Below are 23,098 nucleotides of genomic sequence, written 5' to 3' on the forward strand. Positions count from 1 at the left end.
GGTGAATGAGGTGATACTCACCAGGAACTTTTAGGGACAAGGCCCATAGGGGAGATATGGAGATCAGGCAACAGCATTTGCTGGACAGACTCTGCCCAAACCAACCTACTTTTGAATCTTGTCCCTTTAACAGATGTGAGGTTATTTGCCATTTTGTGCACCCTCTCCCCTTTTATGGGATCGTGAACAAAACCCTCCCACAAATATATAGAATCCTCTTCCTTGGAATAATCCCTTAAAAGGTGGCTAAAAGACCCAAGTTAATTGGAGATATCGCCTTTTTCAGCCATTCTGGCCCTGCCCCTGCTCTGTGCTGTCTTGGGTTGCTCCCCCCATCCTCTGGGGAAGGTGTGCTTAAAACATGGGCAGCTTGAATATTCGTGCGTGCCTCCACAATGCCTGCATTCATGCCTAAACCTACAGGATGCATGAAAACACTTCCCTGTCTCAGTGTACGCCCAGCATGAAAGCCTGGGCTGGCCAGGTGTGGGTGCCTTGAGCCTCGCCCTGTCCCCCCTTTTCACACCCTGACTTTACCAGTATATAGCCACTATTGATGTAAGGGCCTGTAACAGGCACCCCCAAGCCGGGCACTACAGCTATAGTTCCTGATTGGTTTCATTGCAGCACAAGAAGTGGTTCAGGGTTCCCTCATTCTAAATTGCTCATCCTACCAGAACTTTGAGGTGCCTCAAAAAGTATTATACAGCCTGCATAAAATATCTAGATACTTCAGCATGGGCCTATGCATTGCTGGTTATAGCTATCCCATCATTCCCATGTAGGTGATTTAGGCTATAAGCTTGTTGTCCCAATTCATCTCTATCTTTGGGCGCCTTATACTATCTTTTTCTCTCCTCTCCACTTTATCCCTTTCCTCCAATATAGGCTCTCCCTGAACTGCAGGGAGAATACGTCCATGTAATCTGCTCGCCATATCTTCTCCTGTGTTAACTGAAGGATGGGCCCCCAACTGATCTGAAGCAGCTGCATACGAGACCGCATTCAAACCCACATTAGTGGACCTCCTGGATTGCTGCATTAAAGGCTATGGGGCCAGCAGCTGTGATACTGGAATCTGTAAGGCTACCATCTGAGGAACTGGTGGCTGGAGGGTTGTCCACTGGGGGCTCTGGGCATTGTGGTCCCCCTGTACCTGCAGTCAAAATCCGGGCTTTGGAGCGGAGCCCGGAGCTGGAGCGCGGAGCAGCTCCGGAGTAGTGGAGCTGCAGGTTTTTGCCTGGAGCTGGAGTGGAGCCGGAGCACAGCTCCAAAGCCCTGGCAGCCATGGGGCATGTTTTGTGACCTCCCCTCTGTTCATGTCCCACTTGTGTGCCCCTGCAGGCCTGACTCTGAAGCCACCCGGAGCCCACCCTGTTGCTCCCACCAGAACTGTGTGTCTGAGACAGCAGGAGTTGGGAGTGTGCTAAACCCCAAACACATGCATTGGGGGGCAGGGCTAAACAACCATGGCCTGCTGCCTGCTCTCCCAGATGGTCTTGCCTGTTTGTGAACTCACTCTACTGCAGGAACCGGGGTGTCCCATGCTGTGCCTGACTGTTTTCCTGAGCTTCAGTCTGATCCAAAATGGACTGCATCACCTCCATGAATTGCCCTATTCCTGGATACTTAGTATGTGGTTCCCTTCCTGACATCATGTTTTTTTCTTTCCCCTTCCTGACCTTTCTGTTTGCCTCCTGCTCCAGGATAGGCAACACACATCCTCCTGCATCTGGCGTCTGCAATGGGTCTGTTAGCCCGTCCTGCTGCCCTACTGTGTCTTGGTCCCAGCCCTGCAGCTGGCCAACCATGTGCCCTGCACAGTCAACCAGAGTTTGATCATTGCCAGACTGCTGCCTATGATCCATGTGCACTGCATGCTTTGTTCCTATTTGGCTGCTGGAAACCAGCAAACGGGAAGTGGCCTTGTGCACTGGGCTCTTATAATGGCTCCAAATCTTGAGCCATATCCCACAAGACCTCAAGCCTACCCCAGAATTCCTGTGGGGGCTGGAAATCTCATGGGATCTGGCCTATCCTGTCTTTTTGACCTCTCCGTCGCGGGAGCCATCGAACCACAACCCTTGCTAGGCTTGTGGACTTCAAATCATTTCAAATGCCAGATGAAAGGCTCTCAACCCTTTGTAATGAATGGTGTGCGTCTCTCCCCCCCCTCCCCCCCGGTAAGTCCCAGAGATATGTCATGCCAGCTCTTGGTCATCTCATGTTTGTGAAAGTTGTTGCATTGACCACATGGAGATAATAAAATAATTTATTTAGTGAATAGGGAATAATAATGCAAACCTTTCTATGCTATCAACATACTATTTTGTCTTAGAGGGATCGCTTCTCTGGTGATTGAGTAGTAGAGTCTACACCAGTGATTCTCAAACTTTTGTACTGGTGACCCCTTTCACGTAGCAAGCCTCTGAGTGCGACCCCCCTTATAAATTAAAAACACTTGTAAATCTATTTAACACCATTATAAATGCTGGAGGGAAAGCGGGGTTTGGGGTAGAGGCTGACAGCTTGCGACCCCTCATGTAATAACCTCGTGACCCCCAGTTTGAGAACCACTGGTCTACACCCATTTCTTGATCTCTCTCTCAGACTGTCATCAAGGATGCCAGTTGTTGTGTGGTACTTGTTCAGTATAGTTTCAATCAATTTGACTGGTACTGAAGTTAGGCTTACTGGCCTATAATTGCCAGAATTGCCTCTGGAGCGCTGCAAGCTCTGTTCCTTTTGGCTGCTGGAAACCAGCAACCAGGAAGTGGCCTTCTGTACAAAGCTGACTCTTTTCACCATGACTCTTTGATGACTGTAATGCAGATTAATTTGCTGTTCTGGCATGGTGACCTGTTGTCCAGAAAAGCTGTTGGAGCAGTCTAAACTATTCCCTAGTTCAGCATTTCTCAGATGCGGCCACCAGGGGCTTTTAATGTGGCCACGACAGCCTTCGTGCAGTGATGGGGACCGGGGGGGGTGACAAAGCACCAGCCATTTCCGCCTCCCTCCCTGTTGCTCCTGGATGTTCCGCCTTGCACCACCTCTGCATGGCTTTGGTGCTGAACCCTGGCTCCGGCTGTGCAGCAGTGGGTGCTGTGCCCCAGCTCTGGCAGCGCTGCTCCAGTCATGGGGTTTGGGGCTCTGACCCCTGGCTTTGGCGAAACAGCCCCGGCCCCTGGCGCTGATCCCCAGCCGCACTGCAGCAGGTGCCGACCCTCGGCTCTGGTCCTGGGCTCCAGCCGTGTGGTGGTGGGAGCCGACCCTGGATGCTGACCCCTGGCCATGCAGCAGCGAGTGCCAGGCGCTGACCCCTGCCTTCGGCACTCAGCTCCTGGCTCTGGCCGTGTGGCACTGGGCACTGGCCCTGGGCAGCAACCCACAGCTCTGGCCATGCAGCAGCAAGCTCCATTCCCCAGCTCTGGCCATGCAGCTCCAGCCGTGTAGCTCCTGCTCTGGGCTCTGGCCGCAAAGGGTGCCGACTTCTAGTGCTGGCCATGCTGTGGTAGGGCTCACTACCCCGCCTGGCTCCCGCTGCCTTCCTGGCCTCGCATTCATCCCCAACATCACTCCGGGTCCCCCACTGCCTCCCCTGGCCCCATATCCATCCAAGTATTGCTCCTGGCACCTGCTGCCTCCCTCTCCAACCTCCCTATCTAGGGCTTAATTTGTCCTGAGGCTTGCTGAGAAAAGTGATATTCACAAACATGCAATTATCACTTTTTCACAGCAGACTCACTAGCTAGTTGGGAGGCTGTGAAAAGTGATATGTGTATGTTTGTTAATATCACTTACCACTTTTCACAGCCTCCCATGTAACTACTAAGTGTACTGTGAAAAGTGATATTAACAAGTATACAAATATCACTTTTCAAAGCATTAATTTTATTACTTAGCCTGCAAAAAAAAAAAGCCCTAATTTACGATTTGGATGTGTACATGTGCATATTTATTTTTCCTAAAGTTAATTACATATTTTAGGAAAAAAGTGTCAGTGCAGCCACCAGCAAGAGTTGGTGGCTGCACTTTGAGGCCACCAAAATTTTTGTTGTGAGAACCCCTGCCCTAACTAATGTGGTCTTACAACACAGGTACAGCACTTTTTAAAGGGAAAGGCTGAGACATGACTAACATGATTCAGTAAACAGGAAGTTTAGAAGCCAAGAGTGAAATCTGTTAAAGTCAATATGTATTTTGTTGACTTCAATGGGGCCTGGATTTTACCCTTAAATAAACATTGGATGTCTTTTTGAAAAAAATGCTCTCGCTCATCTGCGAGATATGGGTGAGTCTGTAATTTCTTCTTCACGTAGATGTTGTTTGAAGTATTGTAGTGGATTGTGCAGGTTAGGCAGTGCTCCACTCTAGTTTGATACTAATGGTTAGTTTAGTATGCTTATTGCTGAAATCTGTGCTATTTCCTGTCCTTACTTAAGGGAATAGAACATGGTGTGATTATACACAGCTTTGTAAAATTTGATCAAGTTCCTGCTGAGTTTCTGGCTTGTCCGAACAATTACGTTTTTTTTCCATCCTAGTAGATTAGTTTATACAACAAAATTTATTGTTCCAGTTTCCTCTGGTGCTGTTCACTGTTCATTCTAAGTCAGAACTGTTAGCTTGGTGCTGTGAGCTATTTTAGCCTCTTTGATTTTCTTAGCATTTACTTTCTAAGCAAATACTCTTTGATCCCCAAGATTTTTTTGTAAGAATCCTTTTTTCTGTGACGCTTGGCAGATCATGGGAGTCTCCCTGAATGTTGTGGTTAGAATTGTGACACAGTATTCCAAGGACATGCAAGGTGACATTCCTGATTAGCTATGAAGTTCCATTTCTTTACAGTGTTTATTTTAATCAAAATTCCTTTGTAATTCCATGTGGAATTCTTCAATTTAGAAAAGCAAAATAGATTTTGAATTTTTAATGGCTTAACTCATTCTTATACCTGAAGTTTTCTTGGCAACATAAAAACAATGGTTCATGTGTATTTTGCAGGGAAAAACCTGTGGAAGAAGATGATTTTGTAGCCATAGAAGTAATGGCCAGAAACCGAATAGCAACACTGGTGCTAATTTAACATTTTGTGGAAACTAGTAAGTTCCATAAAGTGTATTATGTGTGAATAATCAGTTGTCAGAGTAAGTTTAAACAAAAGCTGTGATAATTGTTATAGCTTTATGCAAGTTGAGGCAAACTTTGAAACAGTATTGGGCTATATTTTAGTATTGAGTGTTCATATGAAAGACGGGGGGTCTTTGGAAAGAGGCACTTGAAGCACTTGAAAAAGTTAGTTCAAAAGTGCCTTATGGCAATGAGTATACAGCAGGGGCTAGTTAATTGGCGTGAAGAACATTCATTTTGCTATTTTTTTACCTCCCTCCATCTTAATGGAATATTTTTCTGTCAAAGATGGTAGAAAGAGACACACACACACACACACACACACACACACACACACACACACACACACACACACACACACACACACACACACACACAACCCCTCTCCAAATGTAGGGATTCCCAGCAGTATGCAGCATTTATTTTTGGCTACAACAGAAGTATGATTAAATTTTGATAACAAGTGCCATTATGATCAGAAAATTCAGTGTTTTTACTCTTCATGCCTCCCTTTCTTTGGCATCTCTTTTTTCCCCCCTCCTCACTAGATTACTGTGTCTCAGGATGGTCAGATGCTCAGGATACTTCTGCTGTATGAATTATGCTGTGCGATGTTTTCTCCTGGCATTTGCGCTCTACGGGCAGCAGAAGTTGGTAGTTGTAGAATGAGAGATTGCAGTGAAGCACCATAGGCCTGCTGATAGGGCACTGCTTCTCCTACCTACTCCAGCTCTCCAAAGATCAGGTGCAGGACAACTGCCCCGCTTCTCTCCCTGGTGGTATTCTTGTTTAAAACCATAATGGAATTTTCGTGGCAGGCAGAGACAAAAGGAAGCAAGATGGTAATTAGAATGATGTTTTCAAACATGGTCATCAAAAAACTTTTTACAAAATACTTCAGTGTGTGTTACTGAATGTTAAAATTTGTAAAAACTCTTGAATTCCATTAAACTTATCTACCTCAGCTGTCCTCCCTCTCCCTGCAAATTTGAAGGGGTGTCTGAGTCCTATGTTGCTTTTGACAACATGAGCAATTCTTGTTTCCACATTCACGAGGAGCTGCTACTTAATTCATTCTTGTAATGCTTCTGGAACATAGAAATGGCTGCAGCATGGGGCTTTGGGAACAGTTTTGCAGAGAGAGGGGAAGCCACAATAGAGGTATGAATATAAACTTTAAGTTTTGTGGAATTATTGTGAAATTTTACAAATGTAACTTTTAGTAACAAATATTTACATTTAAAGTGCCACCCACATTTTATGATTGCCTGCATTTTTGACCAGTACGAATACATCTGCAATTTCTAAACTTCTCTAAGTACTGGTCTTGGATAAGTAATTAGGGAGAGATGTTTAGTCCCTGAAAACTTGGGGCAGTTTCAGCTTATTGTGGATGGTTGTGCTTTTTCCATGTAGGCACAGGCTGCAGAACCTAGGAGGCCCACCTGGGCAGTGTCCTGACCACTTTTAAGCAGTTAGGATTGCTACCTGGCTGTTTGTTTTTTTTACTGCCTTCTCGGTTGCAATGTGCCATTGTTTTCATTTTTATAAGTGAAAAAAACCTCTGGCAAATAGCAACTGTGAGCTGTGGCGTGCTGGTGGCCACACAGCAATCCTGTACCTATGATGCACAGGTCTAATGGCTGGGAGCACTGCTGGTGTGGCACCCAGGTCCCACAATGTGTGCTGGGCCCTTAACATGCCAAAACTGCAGTGGCGGAGGCTTCTGCTCCTCTCTGCACAGGAGACTGGAAAACAGGGTGGACGGACTCAAGGCTTGCCAGCAGGGAAGGGTAGGGAGTCAGGAATTGGGTGTAGGAGGCAGGGGCTTTCTCAAGGGTTGGGGCTCCTGGGAGGGGGTGAGCCATGGCCCCTCCTGACTTTAAATGGCCCTCCACAGCCCCTGCATGGAGGTGACTGTTTTCCTGCAAACAAGCTAGAGAGTAGGAGGTAAACTGTAATGGACAGACATTCACTGCCAATAATTTCAGTTCAAAATAATCCGTTTTGAAAACTATTTGACTTAAAAAAAACCTATTTGAAATGGATAATCTATGTTAAGGTCTTAACTTATAATAGTTATTAAAATAACAAATAAAATACAAAAAAAATTTAAGCAGTATGTGTTATGCTGCAAAATTTTAAAGAAAGTCAAGCTACTAGTGATTGGTGGAAGTGACTGGTTAAGTGCTTGGACCCAGAGTGTGTTGAAGTGCTTTTGGTGGCAGCAGTCTTTCTGCACCTGCAGAAGAGCCTATCTTCTTCATTTCAGTTGATAAAACAGAAACACTTGTTTTCCTTCCTCCAATCTATGAATAAAGCGAGGTGTGAAAGGATGAGATCTACTATTCTAAGATCTTGAAGGATGTAGGGACCAGAAACAATCAATTCAATTCACTGTTAGGGATACTTTCTTTGTTTAATAAATTTAGTTTTAAATGCATAACATGTTTGGCTAAGAAAAAGTTTATCAGAAAGTTTTATTTAATCCATAAAAACATTATAAAAATGCTGGTTTGTGCATTTTAAGGAAATTAACTTATGGTATGAAATGCTGTCAAATAGGGATGTGGTTTTATTCCAGGACTAAAGACATTTTGTACAGTCCTAATATTTTGTACAGAATATATCAGCAGCTTGGGAAAACTTATGTACAAAGGGAATGGACTGATACTTGGAGTACTACCATGCTCATAAAAAGGGTTTTTGGGGACAAGAGTATCAATTTTTAAAGAATGAAGGAGAAATACAGGGTGGGGGAGAGAATGGAGAAATTGAGGGAAGAAATAAGGAAACAAAAATGGGGTTTTTATATTAACTTTATTTACATTTTGTATGGCTACTAAATAACTTCATTTTGAAAATGAGATGCCTCAGATTCAGTGGTCTTGAGCTCTATCAATAGACTGAAGTAAGGCACTGCTACAGGCAAGTTTAAAACTCAAGCAATTGTTTAGTTTTGCAGTGGATGACTCCTGAAACCCGTCTTCTGATGGGTTCTGGAGGCCTAATAGGAACTGTCAAGGGCACTAGTCCAGGATTGAGCAGTGTTTCCAGCAGCTGGGAGGTAGAGCAAGTATGGACTTCTGCCTGGAATCCTGGCTTTCCCTATGTCTCTGGTGCTGGAAACCGTTCCTAGTGAACACTTCTATGCTTCTAGCTTCTCAAGTACCTGTTCAGAACCTAGGAACTGACAAGAGAAAATGGGTCAATCCAATATATGTCCTCAGGGGCCGAAGAGGGAACCTGAAGGGAGACTGATGGAACAGGTGGAGGTATTTTCTTGGGCTTACAGGAAGGTCATGGAGCTGGGAGAAATGGGAATCAGCCACTTAGAGAGGATTGGTCAGCTGTTAGGGTGGATGTGGTATGATGAAAAGCTGAATTAATATTCCTCAGTAATCTAAGTAAGGATACTGTGATGGGACCACTGACCTCTCATGAACACGGCTTGTCAGTTGGGTGCGAACCCTTGTTGGCTGTTAACCTTATCACATCGGTCTTCAGTGGCTCAGCCCTCTGGCCAAGTCACACAGTCAATATACGCTAACAAACTTCTTCCGGGGTAAAAAGTCCAACAGGGCCTGTCCCCTTGTCCTTGTTAATGTCTTTAGTCCTGTCTCTGAGCTTGGTTCTTAGACCCTTCTGGGCTAGCTTTAAGTCCAAGCCTGCTCTGGTATAGAGCAGTGTCCCCAGGGCTTTCTCCCTGGAGACTCTTTGCCTTATTGGTTCTGATTGCCCCAGCTCTCCAGCTAGATCACTCTTCCAAGTCCAGTTCCCTTGTCAGGGTAACAAAGTCCACCAAATGGTGGGCACTCTGCAGGATTTTCAGCTCTGTCCCATAGCCCTTTACATTCCAGCCCAAAACTTGTCCCCTTCTCGGGGCTTTGAGCACTCTGCCAGTAGGGGGGACTCTGGTCTGCCCACTACTCCAGGTCCCAACATAGGGATCCTACAAACAGCAGCCACATGTTGTTGCGTTTAATAGTTGCTGCTGCTAATCCTGGGCTGCTTCTCATGTAGCCCCTTCTTCTTCAGCCTAACCTCGGGACTGAAGTTCTCAACTCGTCTTCTTCCTCATCGAATGCCAATGCCACCAGAACCCATCTTCTGGTTCTCTATTGAGTTCCAGCCAGGAGCACCCTTACTCCTGTGGTCCCAGCCAGTAACTGATCTGCTCGCCCCTGCAGCTACTTTTAACTGAGACTGCTATGCTCTGATTGGCTGCTTCCCTGCAATCTTTCTACGCAGACCTGGAGGACCGATATTCACCGCTCCTTTTCTGGAGTGGGGTGTGGTAGGACTTGTACTATCGATGCTAACCTCTTTTGTATTTAATACATTCAGAGAGTACCACTAACTCTCTGAAACATTCTACACTACACAGTACTGTCATGTAGACTAACTTTTGCCTCACTTCTCTCATTGCTATTTTTCTTACTTAAAAGGAAAGACACTTGTGTATTCTATATAATAGCTGCAATTTTCTATTCCAAGTGGCTACAGTAGAAGTGTTCTTCAATCTGTGTTCAGTCTTTCCTTTTCTTACTGTCCCACTAACAGGAATTCTTGTAGTAACATCTGGATATGAGAGTATATATGTGTAAACCACTAAAAGGAAACTTGTATACTAGGAAGACTATTAAGAAGTCAGTATTTTTGGAAAAGTGTTTCCTTTCTTCGTAGTTCTTCAGGTTCTTTTTGAGCTTTAGTTTCCTGCATTGCACTGTAACATGCTGCTGCTGCTGCTTTCTTTGGGAGAGAGTATGGCTTTTGTTCTAGGCTGCTTTACTCATCTGTGTTTGTCCTCTATTCCAATCTCTCCCTTTTTATCTATTTTTTGTTGACTTCCATTTACCTTCGTTATCTGTGTAATCTGACAGTGTTCAGGTGAGCAGTTGTAGTGATGTGTCAGTGACTTCCCTTGGCAAATTGTTTAAAATGACCCTCACTGTTTGAAAACTATAGTCATTTTGCTCAACACAGCAATTTAAATATTCAAAATGTAAATAGCATATCAGTAGGAATAAAATATGGGGGAGAGGGAATATAGATTAGAAGTACTGTATAGCATCTTTCATTTGAGAATTGCTGTTTTACAAACATGATTAAGCCGTATAATATATAGTTTTGAGTTTCCAATTAGTGGTGGTCATCTTGCAGACAAGTGATATTTATTTTATACTGGCCATTAATATTCTCCATCTTTTTCCTACTTTTAGCTATTGGTTGGGGTGTGTGTGTGTGGGGGGGGGGTAGGGAGGGAAGGGAAACTGCATATGAGAGTAGGAAAAGTCTACAGTAATGAAACCTTGTGAGCATGTTGTGCCCTGCCCTGGCTTCTGAAAATTCCTAAAAGTCTTGGCATGGCACTTGGGGAGTAAAGAGGTATGTTGACAACTAAGGCTCTGATCAGGGCCGTCCTTAGGCATACGCAGCTGCTTGGGGCACCAAATTGCCCCAAATTTCATGGTGCCCTAGGCAGCTGCATGCTGCATACATGGCAGGACCAGCCCTATCCCTTCGGCCGGCCCCCCCACGGGCTGCGCCCACTGCAAGGGGCAGGACTGTCCCTAGGGGGTTTGAGGCCCTGGACAACTTCCTCTGCCCTGCCTCTTACCCTTCCCCCTGTTCCACCCCTGCCCCACCCCCATTCCACCTCTTCCCCCAGCGACCTAGCGCTCACCGGCAGTGGCAGGAAGTGGAGCCACGTGGCCCCAGCCCGCTCCACTCCGCCAGCTCCCAGTAAGTGCGGGGAGGTTGGGGAAAGATACCTCCCGCGCTCACCTGCGGCGGGAAGCGGAGCGCTGCGGCTGGGAGCTGGTGGAGTAGTGCAGGGCTGGGGCCGGGCTGCTCTGCTTCCGCCGCTGCTGGTGAGTGTGGGGTGGGGGATCCCTTCCCCCGAGCGACTCAGTTGGGGCCGGGGCGAGGGAAGCGGAGCGGGCTGCTCCTGGCCCCCCGCTAATCCCCCGGGCCACTCTGGGCCTGCAGAACCCCCAAAAGTGCCCCCCCCCAGCTCCTGCCTCCCAGACCTTGGGGGGGGGGGAGGCCTGGGACCCCACACAGACCCCTCCCCCCGCAGGGGGGCTGCGTAGGGCAACCAGATGGCTAGGGGTGGCCCTGGCTCTGATCCTGCAATAAACTCCTTGCCGTGGACCCTTACGTTCATGTTGAATCATACTTACTCCCATGGGAATAAAGGTCTGCCTGCACAGATCTGTGCAACTTTGGGGCCCATCTGTTGATACCTTATAGTGTTAAGAGACTGAAGTGTCCTCCTTCCTCTTTTTATACCAGTTTAACATTCCATATACCTTGATTATATTTAAATCAAATATTTTAATTGAAAAGAATAAATATTCTAATTGTTGAATTAATATTGGAGTAATTTTTGAATTTGTTAGTTATATTGGGCTTTTATGAACACTGTCATAATACAAGGGCAGTATTACTTTTTTTGGTTTCCAGTTAGAGCTTTGTTTAAATTTCCCTTGAGGGTGAGAAGTTTTTTTTAATTTTAAATCGTCAAACTTTTGAACTGAGCAAAGTGGTTTGATTTTTTTTTTGTACCTTTAAATTATTGCAGATAAAGGACTAGTGAAAAAATTGAGAGAAACAAGGTTGGTGAGGTAATATCTTTTATTGGACCAACTTCTGTTGGTGAAAAAGACAAGCTTTCGAGCTCCACGGAGCTCTTCTTCAGGTCTTCAGCACAAAAGCTTTCCCTTTTCTGGGAAAAGGTAGGGCAAATGGGAGCCCAGGCTCTCACCTTACCACAGCTGACCCTCTCATGGTAATTACATTCATAGACCCCCTTCATTGGAGGACTGTTCAAGAAGGTGATACATATGTAACTCCACTGAACACCTGAGGGACAATTGCCCTAAGCAAAGGGAAAGTAAGCCTACACCCTGTGCAGTTCAGGTTAATGTGGCTGTCACAAATGCAGAACTCCCCTCTCCCAAGATGTCTGGAGAGATCCTGATGAATTTTGATCCATTGAAGGTTGATACGGAATTTATTAAAAATTGCCATGGTGAACGACAAGGAATACTAAGGTTGGAGAGATGCTGTAGCCCACATTTCTCTGGTCTGAGAAGGCATGGTAAGGAAATCTGACATGCTCACTAGGGGAAGTGTTGAACTACTGGCACTTGGAAAATTTAAAACCGCATTGTGCCTTGGCTAAAGTTCCCTTGGAGTGGGAAGATCTAAAAGGCATCTTAAAAGTGGCTGTGTTGGATTTCATTCCAGCAGGAGTGCTTGTGGGTAATGATTTATTGACTATGTCCAAAGTAGTTAATATATTAACTTGCAGCAAAAAGGACTATTACTCTGTGGTCCCATAAGGGAGTTGTGAAGACAGAGGAACAGCTGAAGGGGAAGGGTTATGCCCAGCCCTGGTTTAGTGGAGGAAGGTAGTGGGCCTCCAGGAATTAAGAAGGGAGGAGCCAATCCCAGTGGTTGGGGCAGCCATCAGCGGTAGCAGCAGGCAAGCATTTGCAATAGAATAAAGAGCAGACCCAACCCTAGAAAGCATAAGGGGAAATGCATTCTCAGGGAAATCCTGGTTAGGGGAAACAGGGAAAGTTGTGGCTGTGGTTTTTTTTGTTTGTTTTTTCTTTTTAGGAGGAAAGATTGTATAGGGAAGTTCCTATATAAGAAAAATAGAAGTTCTGGGAAACCTTACAAGCAGTTGATTGTGCCTGCTAAATACTGTGGGAAGTTAATACTTTTAGCCCCCAGGGCTGTCCTTGTGATGGTCACTCGGGGTCACAGAGGACATACAAGCAATTAAAAAGGAATGAGAGGTCTATAGAAAAGTTACAGGCACCTAGATCCCACAGTGGTGAACCTGGTATAAATTCCTAGTAGCCCATTTCTCCTATGAAGGGTCTGTAACCAGACATAGGATGAGTTTCTCTTTCTGTTACATTTTTATTAATATTTCCTGTCATGATTTTATTATTTGATTGTGCATCCTTTCTGATAAAGCAGTTGTCCTCCTTTCCCTTCTGAACTGGATTAGGTCAAATAACTTAAATTTCATCCCAACATGATTTCTGTGCCCTTTTTTGTTCTCCCATCTCTAATAGCTTTCTTCATTCTAGATTTAAGATGATAGTACTCTTAAAGGCAGCAAGTGTTAAACTGATTATCTGTAGAAGCAGTTTAGCATTTGTCTGTCTTTGCAGGACAGACTTGTTTCCCAGACCTCAGTCGGTGAATGGTGCAGGTTAAAGCTCAGCTCTAAGCATGACGGATTCCTTGTGCTAATATTAAATATCATAGACACAGGTAGATCCATTTCAAAAACTATTTTATGGGTTAGGGAGCAAAGTGGGCTTTGTATGAGTCAATTTACATTTAATAGCATATTTCTTTTAATATTCATTTGGATAACTGTCTCTGCTATGATTTAGCTAGGTGTTTATTAATACATATTCACAAAAAGAAATAGTAACAGCCCTAGAATGTCTGAAGGGATAGTGTGCCTTGAAGTTTATGGATCTTCAAACTCACTTTCATGACACTTTCAAACTCACTTTTAATACACATTGCCAGTTGGTTTAAGGAGCTATTATAATATGTCAGTACATATGAAGAACAGTATTGCACTAACTGACAAAGTACATTAAGCAGTTAAGTTTAAATATCATTTTGCATTTATATTTTTTATTTTCACAGGCAAACCGATACAAAGAACACAATAAGTAACATTTATAGAACATAGGAGTACTACATTGGGGGAGGGATAGCTCAGCGATTTGAGCATTGGCCTGCTAAACCCTGGGTTGTGAGTTCAATCCTTGAGGGGGCCACTTAGGGATCTGGGGCAAAATCAGTACTTGGTTCTGCTAGTGAAGGCAGGGGGCTGGACTTGATGACCTTTCAGGGTCCCTTCCAGTTCTATGAGATAGGTATATCTCCATATATGATTATTATATTACATTTTTTTTAGCAAAAGTGTGTTTTAACATTTGTGCTCTACAAATAATGCTTAACTTTCAAAATTGACTTCCATTTTTGGAACAGCGGCAGGAACTCAGATTTTGTTTGTCCAATTCTGGGTTAATTTGGTTGCTCATGAAGGTGATGAGGATAACCAATGAGTAGGATCAAGCTTTGTGTGCAGAGATCTCATATAAGCTTCCCAATACAGTTCTGCCAGTGAAATGTAATCCGGATTTACAGCATTCTGCTAAATTGATCATGGGCTTTTCTGGTGCATGGGACCAGTGATCTTGATGAACTTTTTCAAATTCTCTGGAGGCTTTGTGATGCTGACTGATACCTTCTGAGGAATAGAAAGACATCAGACTTCTTCACCTGCAATAGTTTCATGCATTAAAGTTGGATTTTTGGAAATGAGTTGATGTACTAACCCTTTAAAATTTGACCCCAGCATTTGAATTTATTTGGAGTTTAATTAGCATTTATTGAAAAATGTAGCAAATTGATATAATCAACAAAGTAAACTGAGTTGCATTTATTAATTGAGCTCTAAACCACCTGGAGAAATCTTAAGTATAGCACTTACTTTCTGTTGGATCAGAATTTAATTTCAGTTTTGGGGAGCTGATAAATGCATAATATAATCCAGACTTTTCATTAACCTAATTAAATGAAACTTCTTTTTTTCAGATCTGTTTTCTCCTATTTGCTGTTCTCTACATAGTTTCCTATTTCGTAATCACAAGATACAAAAGGAAAGCAGGTAAGTAGTTTTAAATATTCAAATTTTGATGTTTATTTCCATTTAAAAAATGAGTGGGTATAACTTTTTTCCCAAAGAGCATTGCTGTAGAGCAGTGATGCCCAGTCTTGTCACCTCGCTGACCAAATATATTATTTTTAAATGTCACTTGACCAAATTTGGGAGCGGAGAGAAGGGATAGTTCAAAGCTGTCACCTACTCCCTTCTCCTCCTGCCTTCAGCTCCCTTCTGCTTTCTTCTCACCTGAGTTCTTATGAATCTGAATTGGAAGCCTACAAGCAGCCCCCAGCTTGGGTTCCTAACACCAAATTTTGAACTTTAAGATGCTCAACTGCATTTTCACATGTAGCCTGATCTATAGATTATGAATAAAAATCCCCAGTTATCACTTTAAGGCCAAATAGGTTCTTGTCCCAAGATCAGGCCCCATATTATTAAAATTATTATATAGTTAGGAACCCCGATGTGCACAGGTGCAACACTCAAACTATAGGAACTCTTCTATATTTACAAACAAATAATTTATTAATACATTTAGCAAAGTCACACACATTCTAACTCAGTGAAGTAGATAGAGATAATACAAAAGTACATCTGAACATCCATACTCTCACCATCCCTTGCAGAACAACCTAAAATGTTAATCATTATCTTCCTCATCATTGTCACCTTCCTCATCTTCACCAGTGGCCATCATTCTGGCCTCTCCCAAGGGCTACATCTCTCCCTCTCCTACTGCTCTGGGATGCCACTTTTATAATATGTTACGCTGATGTTATCATGTCTAATGCCTATTCAGTAGGGCTTTCTCCCCTCTTCCTTATTTGTATTTCCTCCCCTTACCAATGTTAAGGTGTCCTTCTTCTATAGGTTAGTGTATTTATGATTTCACCCCATTATCTTATACATCAGTTCATTGCTATGATACTCTTGCGGTCGGATGTTCCATCCAAAACCTTCCAGAAACTGATGTTCATGTTTCTGTGGTTGGCTGATGTCATTATGGACAGAATTCCCCCTTACATTCTACTTCCAGTTCCCCAAAGCTTATGGCTTACCTAAATTTATCTATGCCAAAGTTCATAGGTCTCAAGCCTCATCCTAACTGCTGAAGCCATTGTCTTACAGGATACAAGTCTGTAGATTCCTTGAAGAGGGGTGCTGATGTCAGGGTGTCCCCCTCCCCCTGCTCCTGTACCCCATCTCCACAGAGCGGGATCGGGGACACGACAGGGCTCAGGATGGAGGGAGCAGCTCATGAGGTTGAAACATCCTATTCACTACTTCCCCTATCTCAAAAGCAGTTGAGAAAACTGTATCCCTCAGGATGGTGCCAGCTACATGCACGCCTCTCTTAACAGTTTAGGTAGCCAGGGCAAGAGGGCAAACATGGCCAATTGCTTAGCACTGCTCTACAGCCCTGAATTTTCTTGTTAGGATTCATTCAGAAGAAGGGTTTACTAGTCTGTGACTGCAGCACTTCGCATCATGGATACCAGGCCTGGCCAAAGGGCAGCTTGAGTATTGGAAGATGGCTTCCACTCTGGCTGAATCTCTTCACTTGGATCCCTGTAGATCTTTCAGTTTCAAGTCTTTACAGTGTAGTAATTTCTTTCCTTTACTGTTTTTACAAGCTACTGTATCTCTCTCAAGTGGGTGTTGTGAAAGCACAAAAAAGCTGATAGGCTTGCCCTCTTTTCTGCCTAATTTAGTCAGCCAGAGACCACTATCTAGTGCTCCTCTGAGTTGATTGTGTCTGTGTACTTGCTATACCGCTTTTAAGGACAGTAACAACACACTGACTGGATTCATGTAGCTGAGCAAACAAATGACTATTCCATGTGCTGCAAAAGCATAAAATAGATCCCTACAACTTCCTGCAAATTTTTCCTTCATGTGTCCTTTTCAAAAATCCTTTCATTTAAGAGATGCTGCATAGGAAACAGTTTGCTGACCGTTGTTTTATGTCAGATTTTTGGTTGAAATTTAAGAATATGCTATACAGTTCTAAATACTTAATTGTTTATTAATTTACATGCAAGTAGAAGTCAACGTTAGCATTTCTGCCATTACACAAAGGACTCTTTAACTCAAAACACTTTCCTATAACAATCAAAAGAACCTACCAAATGTCCACAAGCTGAATTATTTTTATATTAATTCCATAGGAAGATATACATTTATAGAAAATTAAAGTTGCCTGAATAAGCAATCAGAATTGGAAACTCCAGTCATGATTTCACAGTGGTACCAATGAGCTGTTTGATAATTGTAATAGTTTCATCTCAGACAGAAGAACTCAGTTTTTTCCTTTATTAACTTGCTTGCCACTTCTACCACAAGCTGTTGAGGATTGGGCCATGGCTTTCTTTTAAGCATAAATAACTGTTTATGTTTAATTTTGGGAGACCAGGTCCTAATGTAATGATTGCCCTGGCAAGAGCATAGAGGCTATACCTGCTACTTGCATGGAATTCTTTTGTAGGAGTGTGAAGCAAGCCTGTTACTAGACACATCCAAATTTGGAAATGTATTCAGGTCTGCTGTGGACCGGTTTTGTGCATTCTTTTGCCTTGAAAATAACTGACAATACAGGATGGGCAACATGGAAAACTTGAAGGGGATAGGAAAAAAACTGACTTGAAAGTGGAATTTCAGTTCTGGAGGCCACATCATAAAAAGGGGGCTCTGGCTGTGGCTGTCCATAAGGTTATAGAGGAGAACAAGAAAGAAGTAAAGATTCCAACCTGGGTGGTAGCCCTTCATAAATAGGAGGAATACCTAAGGCATAAGAGAAGGAAAATTCCCTAAAATGCCAGAAGAGAAACGCAGAGGCTCATGGAGGAATTAAGACTAGGTGAGAGGTGATGGTATCACTTCTGGTTGTCAAGGACAGGTTATTACTATTGTTCTGATGTATTTTTCTTTGTTGTATATGTGTGTACTGTTTTTCACTGCATATAAAATTCACAACTATTCTTCCAGTACTGGGTGTTTCTTGTATATCTTTAGCCTGTATTCTTATGATGTATTCAAACCCATTTTCCCCTCAACTTGTTTGAAGGCTGTTTGTAATTTTAAGGAAGAGTAGTGATGTAGAAAGGAATTTCCTGCCACGACTATCCTCCAAATGCACTAATCTAATCTTAGAGGCCATCAAAGAGGTAACCCTTTGGGCTTGTCTATACCATGCAGCTTTTAGCGACAAGTCAGTGTGTATAAACGCTCTTTGTCGGCACTTTTGCCGACTAAATACTTCCAGCCACACGAGCGGCGTTAGCTTTGTCGGCAGGAGAGTGCTCCTGCCGACAAAGCCGTGTTCACACTGCCACTTGGGTCTGCAAAACTTTTGTCCTTCGCGGGGGGGCTTTTTTAAGTACCCGTGAAAGACAAAAGTTTTGTCGACAACTTCACAGTGTAGACATACCCTTAGTCCTGAGCAAAATAATGCTCTTTAATTGTCTTGATTGAAGAGATTAAGAAACCAGCAAAGGCAGTGTAAAGGTAGAGGGAAAGCAGCATTAATTTTTATTAAGAAAAATATTCTTTCAAGAAAACTAATGGAAGTGGGTAACATTAATTTACAAAATGGATGTCTACTACAGAATACAAAAATAATGGTTTTGGATTTAGTAATACAAATTTTTTGATCTGACCTATAGTTTTTCTATTGTAGTAACTTATTTTCATCTTTCCTTTATATATAGGTAGCTGTATAAACTAAATCTGCTATAAATTATTTTTCAGATGAGCAGGAGGATGAAGATGCCATTGTCAACAGAATTTCGTATGTACATTTCTTAGTTCCTTGATACAATTAAATTTGCAATAATGTAAAGTGTAAATAGGCAAAATTTTCTGCATAGTGTTTACTGCACATGTGCAGAAAAACACTAGGTTTTTTTTTTAACAGTTATTTTAGAGCATTGCCTTATGGGGGGGAAAACCCCTGCTTTTAGGAGCACCCATTTAGTTTTTCACCTGTAGTTTAGAACATAGGTCGTAATGGACGCATGCAGAATGGCAGACTGAGGCAGGTTATGAACACAACTCTCTTATTCGCCATTTGCATAAACTCTTTATTCACTTTCCTTATTAGTTTTACGCCATGTCTACACTACAGAGTTAAGTCAATGTAAGTTATGTTGACTATCATAAGTCACTAATAACATCGGTTGAGCACGTCCACACAACGCTCTTTGTCGGCTGAGCTCATCCACAGTCATTGCTCTTGCATTGACAGAGAGAGTGTTGCATTGTGGATAGCTATCCCACTGTGCAACTTCACACGCTCTGTCCCCCTCCGCTGCTGGGAGTTCTGGAAACAGGTCGTGGTGCATCATGGGGACATGATGTACACCTTTACCCCGATATAACGCTGTCCTCAGGAGCCAAAAAATCTTACTGCGTTATAGGTGAAATCGCATTATATTGAACTTGCTTTGATCCGCCGGAGTGCGCAGCCCCGCTCCCTTGGAGCGCTGCTTTACCGCTTTATATCCGAATTCGTGTTATATCGGTTCACGTTATATCAGGGTAGAGGTGTAGTTCTTTCCATCCCATCATTCCGTGGGCTTCCTACTTCGTTTCATACCGTTTTTCAACAGCTCTTGTAAACTGTGCACTCGCCATCTCTGCCTGACAGCATGGATCCTGAGCTGCTGATCATTCTGGTGATGAGTATTATGAACACTACATGGCTGGTCCTGCAGTATTTCATGAACTGTGAAACAGAATGAATCGGGACATGCCTGCCCTGCTTTCTGCCATGGAAACAAATAATTGAAGATCGCTGCTGGCATTCACGGAACAACTTGCCACAGTGGTACTGGGCTCGAAAAACAAGCACTGAGTGGTGGGATTGCATAGTGATGCGTGTATGGGATGATGAGCAGTGGCTGCAGAACTTTTGGATGCGCAAAGTCACCTTCCTTGAACAGTATGCAGAGCTTGCCCCAGCTCTGCGGCGCAAGGACACCAGAATGAGAGCTGCCCTCACTGTGGAAGTGAGTGGCAATCACTGTGTGGAAGCTGGCAACTCCAGATTGCTACTGGTCAGTCATGAATCGCTCTGGAGTTCAAAAGTCCATTGTGGGGGTGTGTGGTGATGCAAGTGTGTAGGGCCAATAATCACCTCCTGCTACAAAGGACTGTATCTCTTGGTAATGTGCAGGAAATAATTGATGGCTAGAGCTGTCTCTCTTTGTCTGGATAGACCTCGATGAGGAAAATATTCTGGTGATCATTGCAGTCTGCTGTACTCTACCTAATATTTGCAAATGAAAGGGGGATAAGTTTCCCCAGGGGTAGACTGCTGAGGCTGATGTATCTGGCTACTCAAAATCAGCAGCCAGCCTAAGGGCAATTAGAGGGGCACAGGAGGAGGCTGTTTGAATCAGGGAGGCTTTGAAGGCACATTTTGATGATGATTCCCAGTAATGTGTCTTTATGTGATGCATTTGGCCAGGCAATGCTTACTTGCCACCTTGAATTACTCCTGTAGTGCTTGCTTTCTGAGCATTAATTGCAAGGGGCAAATATTCCTACCTATAGCCATTGTGTTTGATTGTTAGCATTGAGTGATGTATGTATGCATGTCATAAATAAAGACTCATTTTATTTCAAAGACTCAAGTTTAATAACAGGATAAAACCCAAACTTTTGGTCAAACGGGACATGCAAAGAGGAACAGTTTCGCGGTGAGGGCCCTCACAGCTGGGTGTAACTACAGCTTTTGTTGGGAAACCAGTCCCTAGGCGTGGAGTGCATGGGGTACTGTGAGGGACCAGGAACGTGCGAGGAATGCAATGGGAGCGTTTGGGGACGGCATGGACTGGAGTTCTGTAGTGGTTGGAGGGGGAGTTGGGCACGGATGTGCTCAGATTGCAGGCTCATGAGGAAATTCATTTCTGTCTGGCCGTTCAGGAGCTTTATCATCCGCTCCTGCCCCTGTGTCCTTTCCTGGCTGTCCAGCCTGAGTCTTTCGTTGATTGTCTCCCTCCATGCTCTTGTTTCGCTGTGTGCTGCATCTGTTGACTGCAGCACTTCACAAAACATATCCTCCTTACTCCACCTGGGTCGGCCCCTTATCTGACAGAGGTGCTCTACCAGTGTGGAGGAGTGGTTCCTGAAGGGCACATCTGCAGAAGCCAAAGAAACAATGAATAGAGACAGTATTGTGAGTGTGCTCACAGCCGTGAAACACAAAAGTGTTACACACACCTCTTTCTCACTATCCTTTGTCTAGCACACAGGCCAGCACAAGTCCTGAATATGGTGAGTTTTGGAGGAGAGTTGGGTGGGCAAGGGGGATTGGGCAAGAAGGGACAAAGGGTGGTTTGCAAAAGGGTTACTATAAGTAGTTAGGGAGCCTATTCTGAATATGGTACCCTTTTCCACAGGCTAGGGTATCTCACTCCTAAGGGTAACCCAGGATGCAAGGGTGCATCTCCTGCATGCATGTGGCTTCAGTCGGACTCTGTATGCTGCTTGCCTGTGTGCTGCTCTGGTTCCTGCAGAAATAATTGTCAGGTGGCTCAGCAAAGTTTCCTACAGCTGGGGGAGAAACAAGGCAGCTCTCCCAAGGAACCTTCAGCAGAGGATTGCAGAATACCTAACAGGAAAGTTTCTTAGAGATCACTATGGAGGATTCTGGGGACATCTCTGTATACTTTAACAAACTTTTCCACCGTGGCCCCACTGCATAGATGGACAGGATCTGTTGCTAATTTCTGGCCCTTATCCCTCCTGTACCATATAACAAAGTACATCAGAGCTCAATCTCTCACTGTGCAGTATCAAAGCAAAATGAGCACTTACTGGAGCTCCCCTTTCCTGCATCCTGTGCGCCAGAGTTGGAGTGTTGGGACTGGCTAGACCCCTTCGGAGTGGAAAAGAGATCCTGATTTGCCGCACCTCTGGATGACCCTGCCATGTACTCCACATCATCCTCCAGCTTCACTTCCTCGTCTGGGTTGACTCCACTGGATGCTGCTGTCAGTCCCCCTGAACTGTCCATGGGGCTCTTGGTGGTGGAGGTGGGGTCGCCACCAAGGATGGCGTGCAACTCCTTATAGAAGCAGCATGTCTTCGACACCACACCTGAACGACGGTTGGCCTCCCTTGCCTTCTGGTACACCTTGGTTTAGCCCGACACTTCTGTGTGTCCCTCTCGTGCCTCTTTTCATGCATGCCTCTAGCAATCAGCCTGTAGGTATTGAAATTCCTACAGCTGGTGCAAAGCTGCAACTGCACAGCCTCTTCTCCGCATATACGCAGCAGATCCAACAGCTCTGGTGTGCTCTAAAAGGGAGAGCGTCTGCTGCAGAAAGCCGGCATGATCAGCTAGGAAGATGCTGTGTAAACTGTGCACGCCAAGTAAACAGGAAGAGGAATTTCAAAACTTCCCGGGCCCGGGGAGGGGCGCCGACCTGTGCACCTTCTGGGCAGCAGAGTTCAAACTGCGGTTGTGATGGGCATTGTGGGACACCTGGAGGCCAATTAGGGGGATGTAATCAAGTGAATTGTCTACACTGACACTCCGTTGCTCTAACTACGTTGCAAAAAGCTCTATGCTACTCGATGAGGTGATTTTATTATGTTGGCAGGAGGAGCATTTCAGTGTGTGCACCTCCACTGGTTTGTCAACGAAAGCTGGCTTTTGTCAACAAAACTGAATAGTCTAGACAAGGCCTTAGTTAACTCTGACTCTCACCTAAATTAAGTCCAACTGTTCTCATTATTTTCCCTCTCTTTATTCACTATTCCCCCCGCCTCATTTATTCCTTCTCCTTCCTCCTCTGTCCGGATCCCTCTCTTCCTTCTCCCTCTTCCCTTATTCACTTTATCCCTCTCTTCCCATTCCTAATATTGCCAACCCCATTCATTCAAAAATCATGTGATTAGCTTAAATACCATGAGATTTTTAAAAAATAGCAAATTGAGGATTCTCTTTGTTTGCCTTCTGGTGTTCATGTCTTTTAGAGTTTCGTGTTTTCAAGCTTTTCTCTACAGCTGTGAAGGCTAGAAACTATGTATAAATGAAAGCTGAGATTCCCATGTAACAAGACTCCAGGAGCTGCAGCTTTAGGAAAAAACATTTACTACTGTGGTATTTGCAGTAAAATCACAAGAGTTAGCAGCACTCCATTCTCTCTTGCCCTCTTCTATGCTCATTCACACACTATTTCCCCCAACTTACATATGAATAGCACAAGGACTGAACCCACTAACCTAGGTGAAAAATGCATAGCT

General features: G+C 44.1%; 1 protein-coding gene across 1 annotated transcript in view; it reads left to right on the forward strand.

Annotated features, from left to right (window-relative positions):
* Positions 1-23,098, forward strand: part of LMBR1 (limb development membrane protein 1) — a 135,644-nt gene that overhangs the window by 8,776 nt on the left and 103,770 nt on the right. Inside the window, exons 2-3 of the mRNA XM_065400140.1 lie at positions 14,773-14,845; positions 18,593-18,632. Coding sequence (XP_065256212.1) covers positions 14,773-14,845; positions 18,593-18,632 — 113 coding nt within the window. The remainder of the gene's footprint in view (positions 1-14,772; positions 14,846-18,592; positions 18,633-23,098) is intronic.

Source organism: Emys orbicularis, chromosome 2 (assembly GCF_028017835.1).
Source record: "Emys orbicularis isolate rEmyOrb1 chromosome 2, rEmyOrb1.hap1, whole genome shotgun sequence".
NCBI classification, from domain to species: Eukaryota; Metazoa; Chordata; order Testudines; family Emydidae; genus Emys; species Emys orbicularis.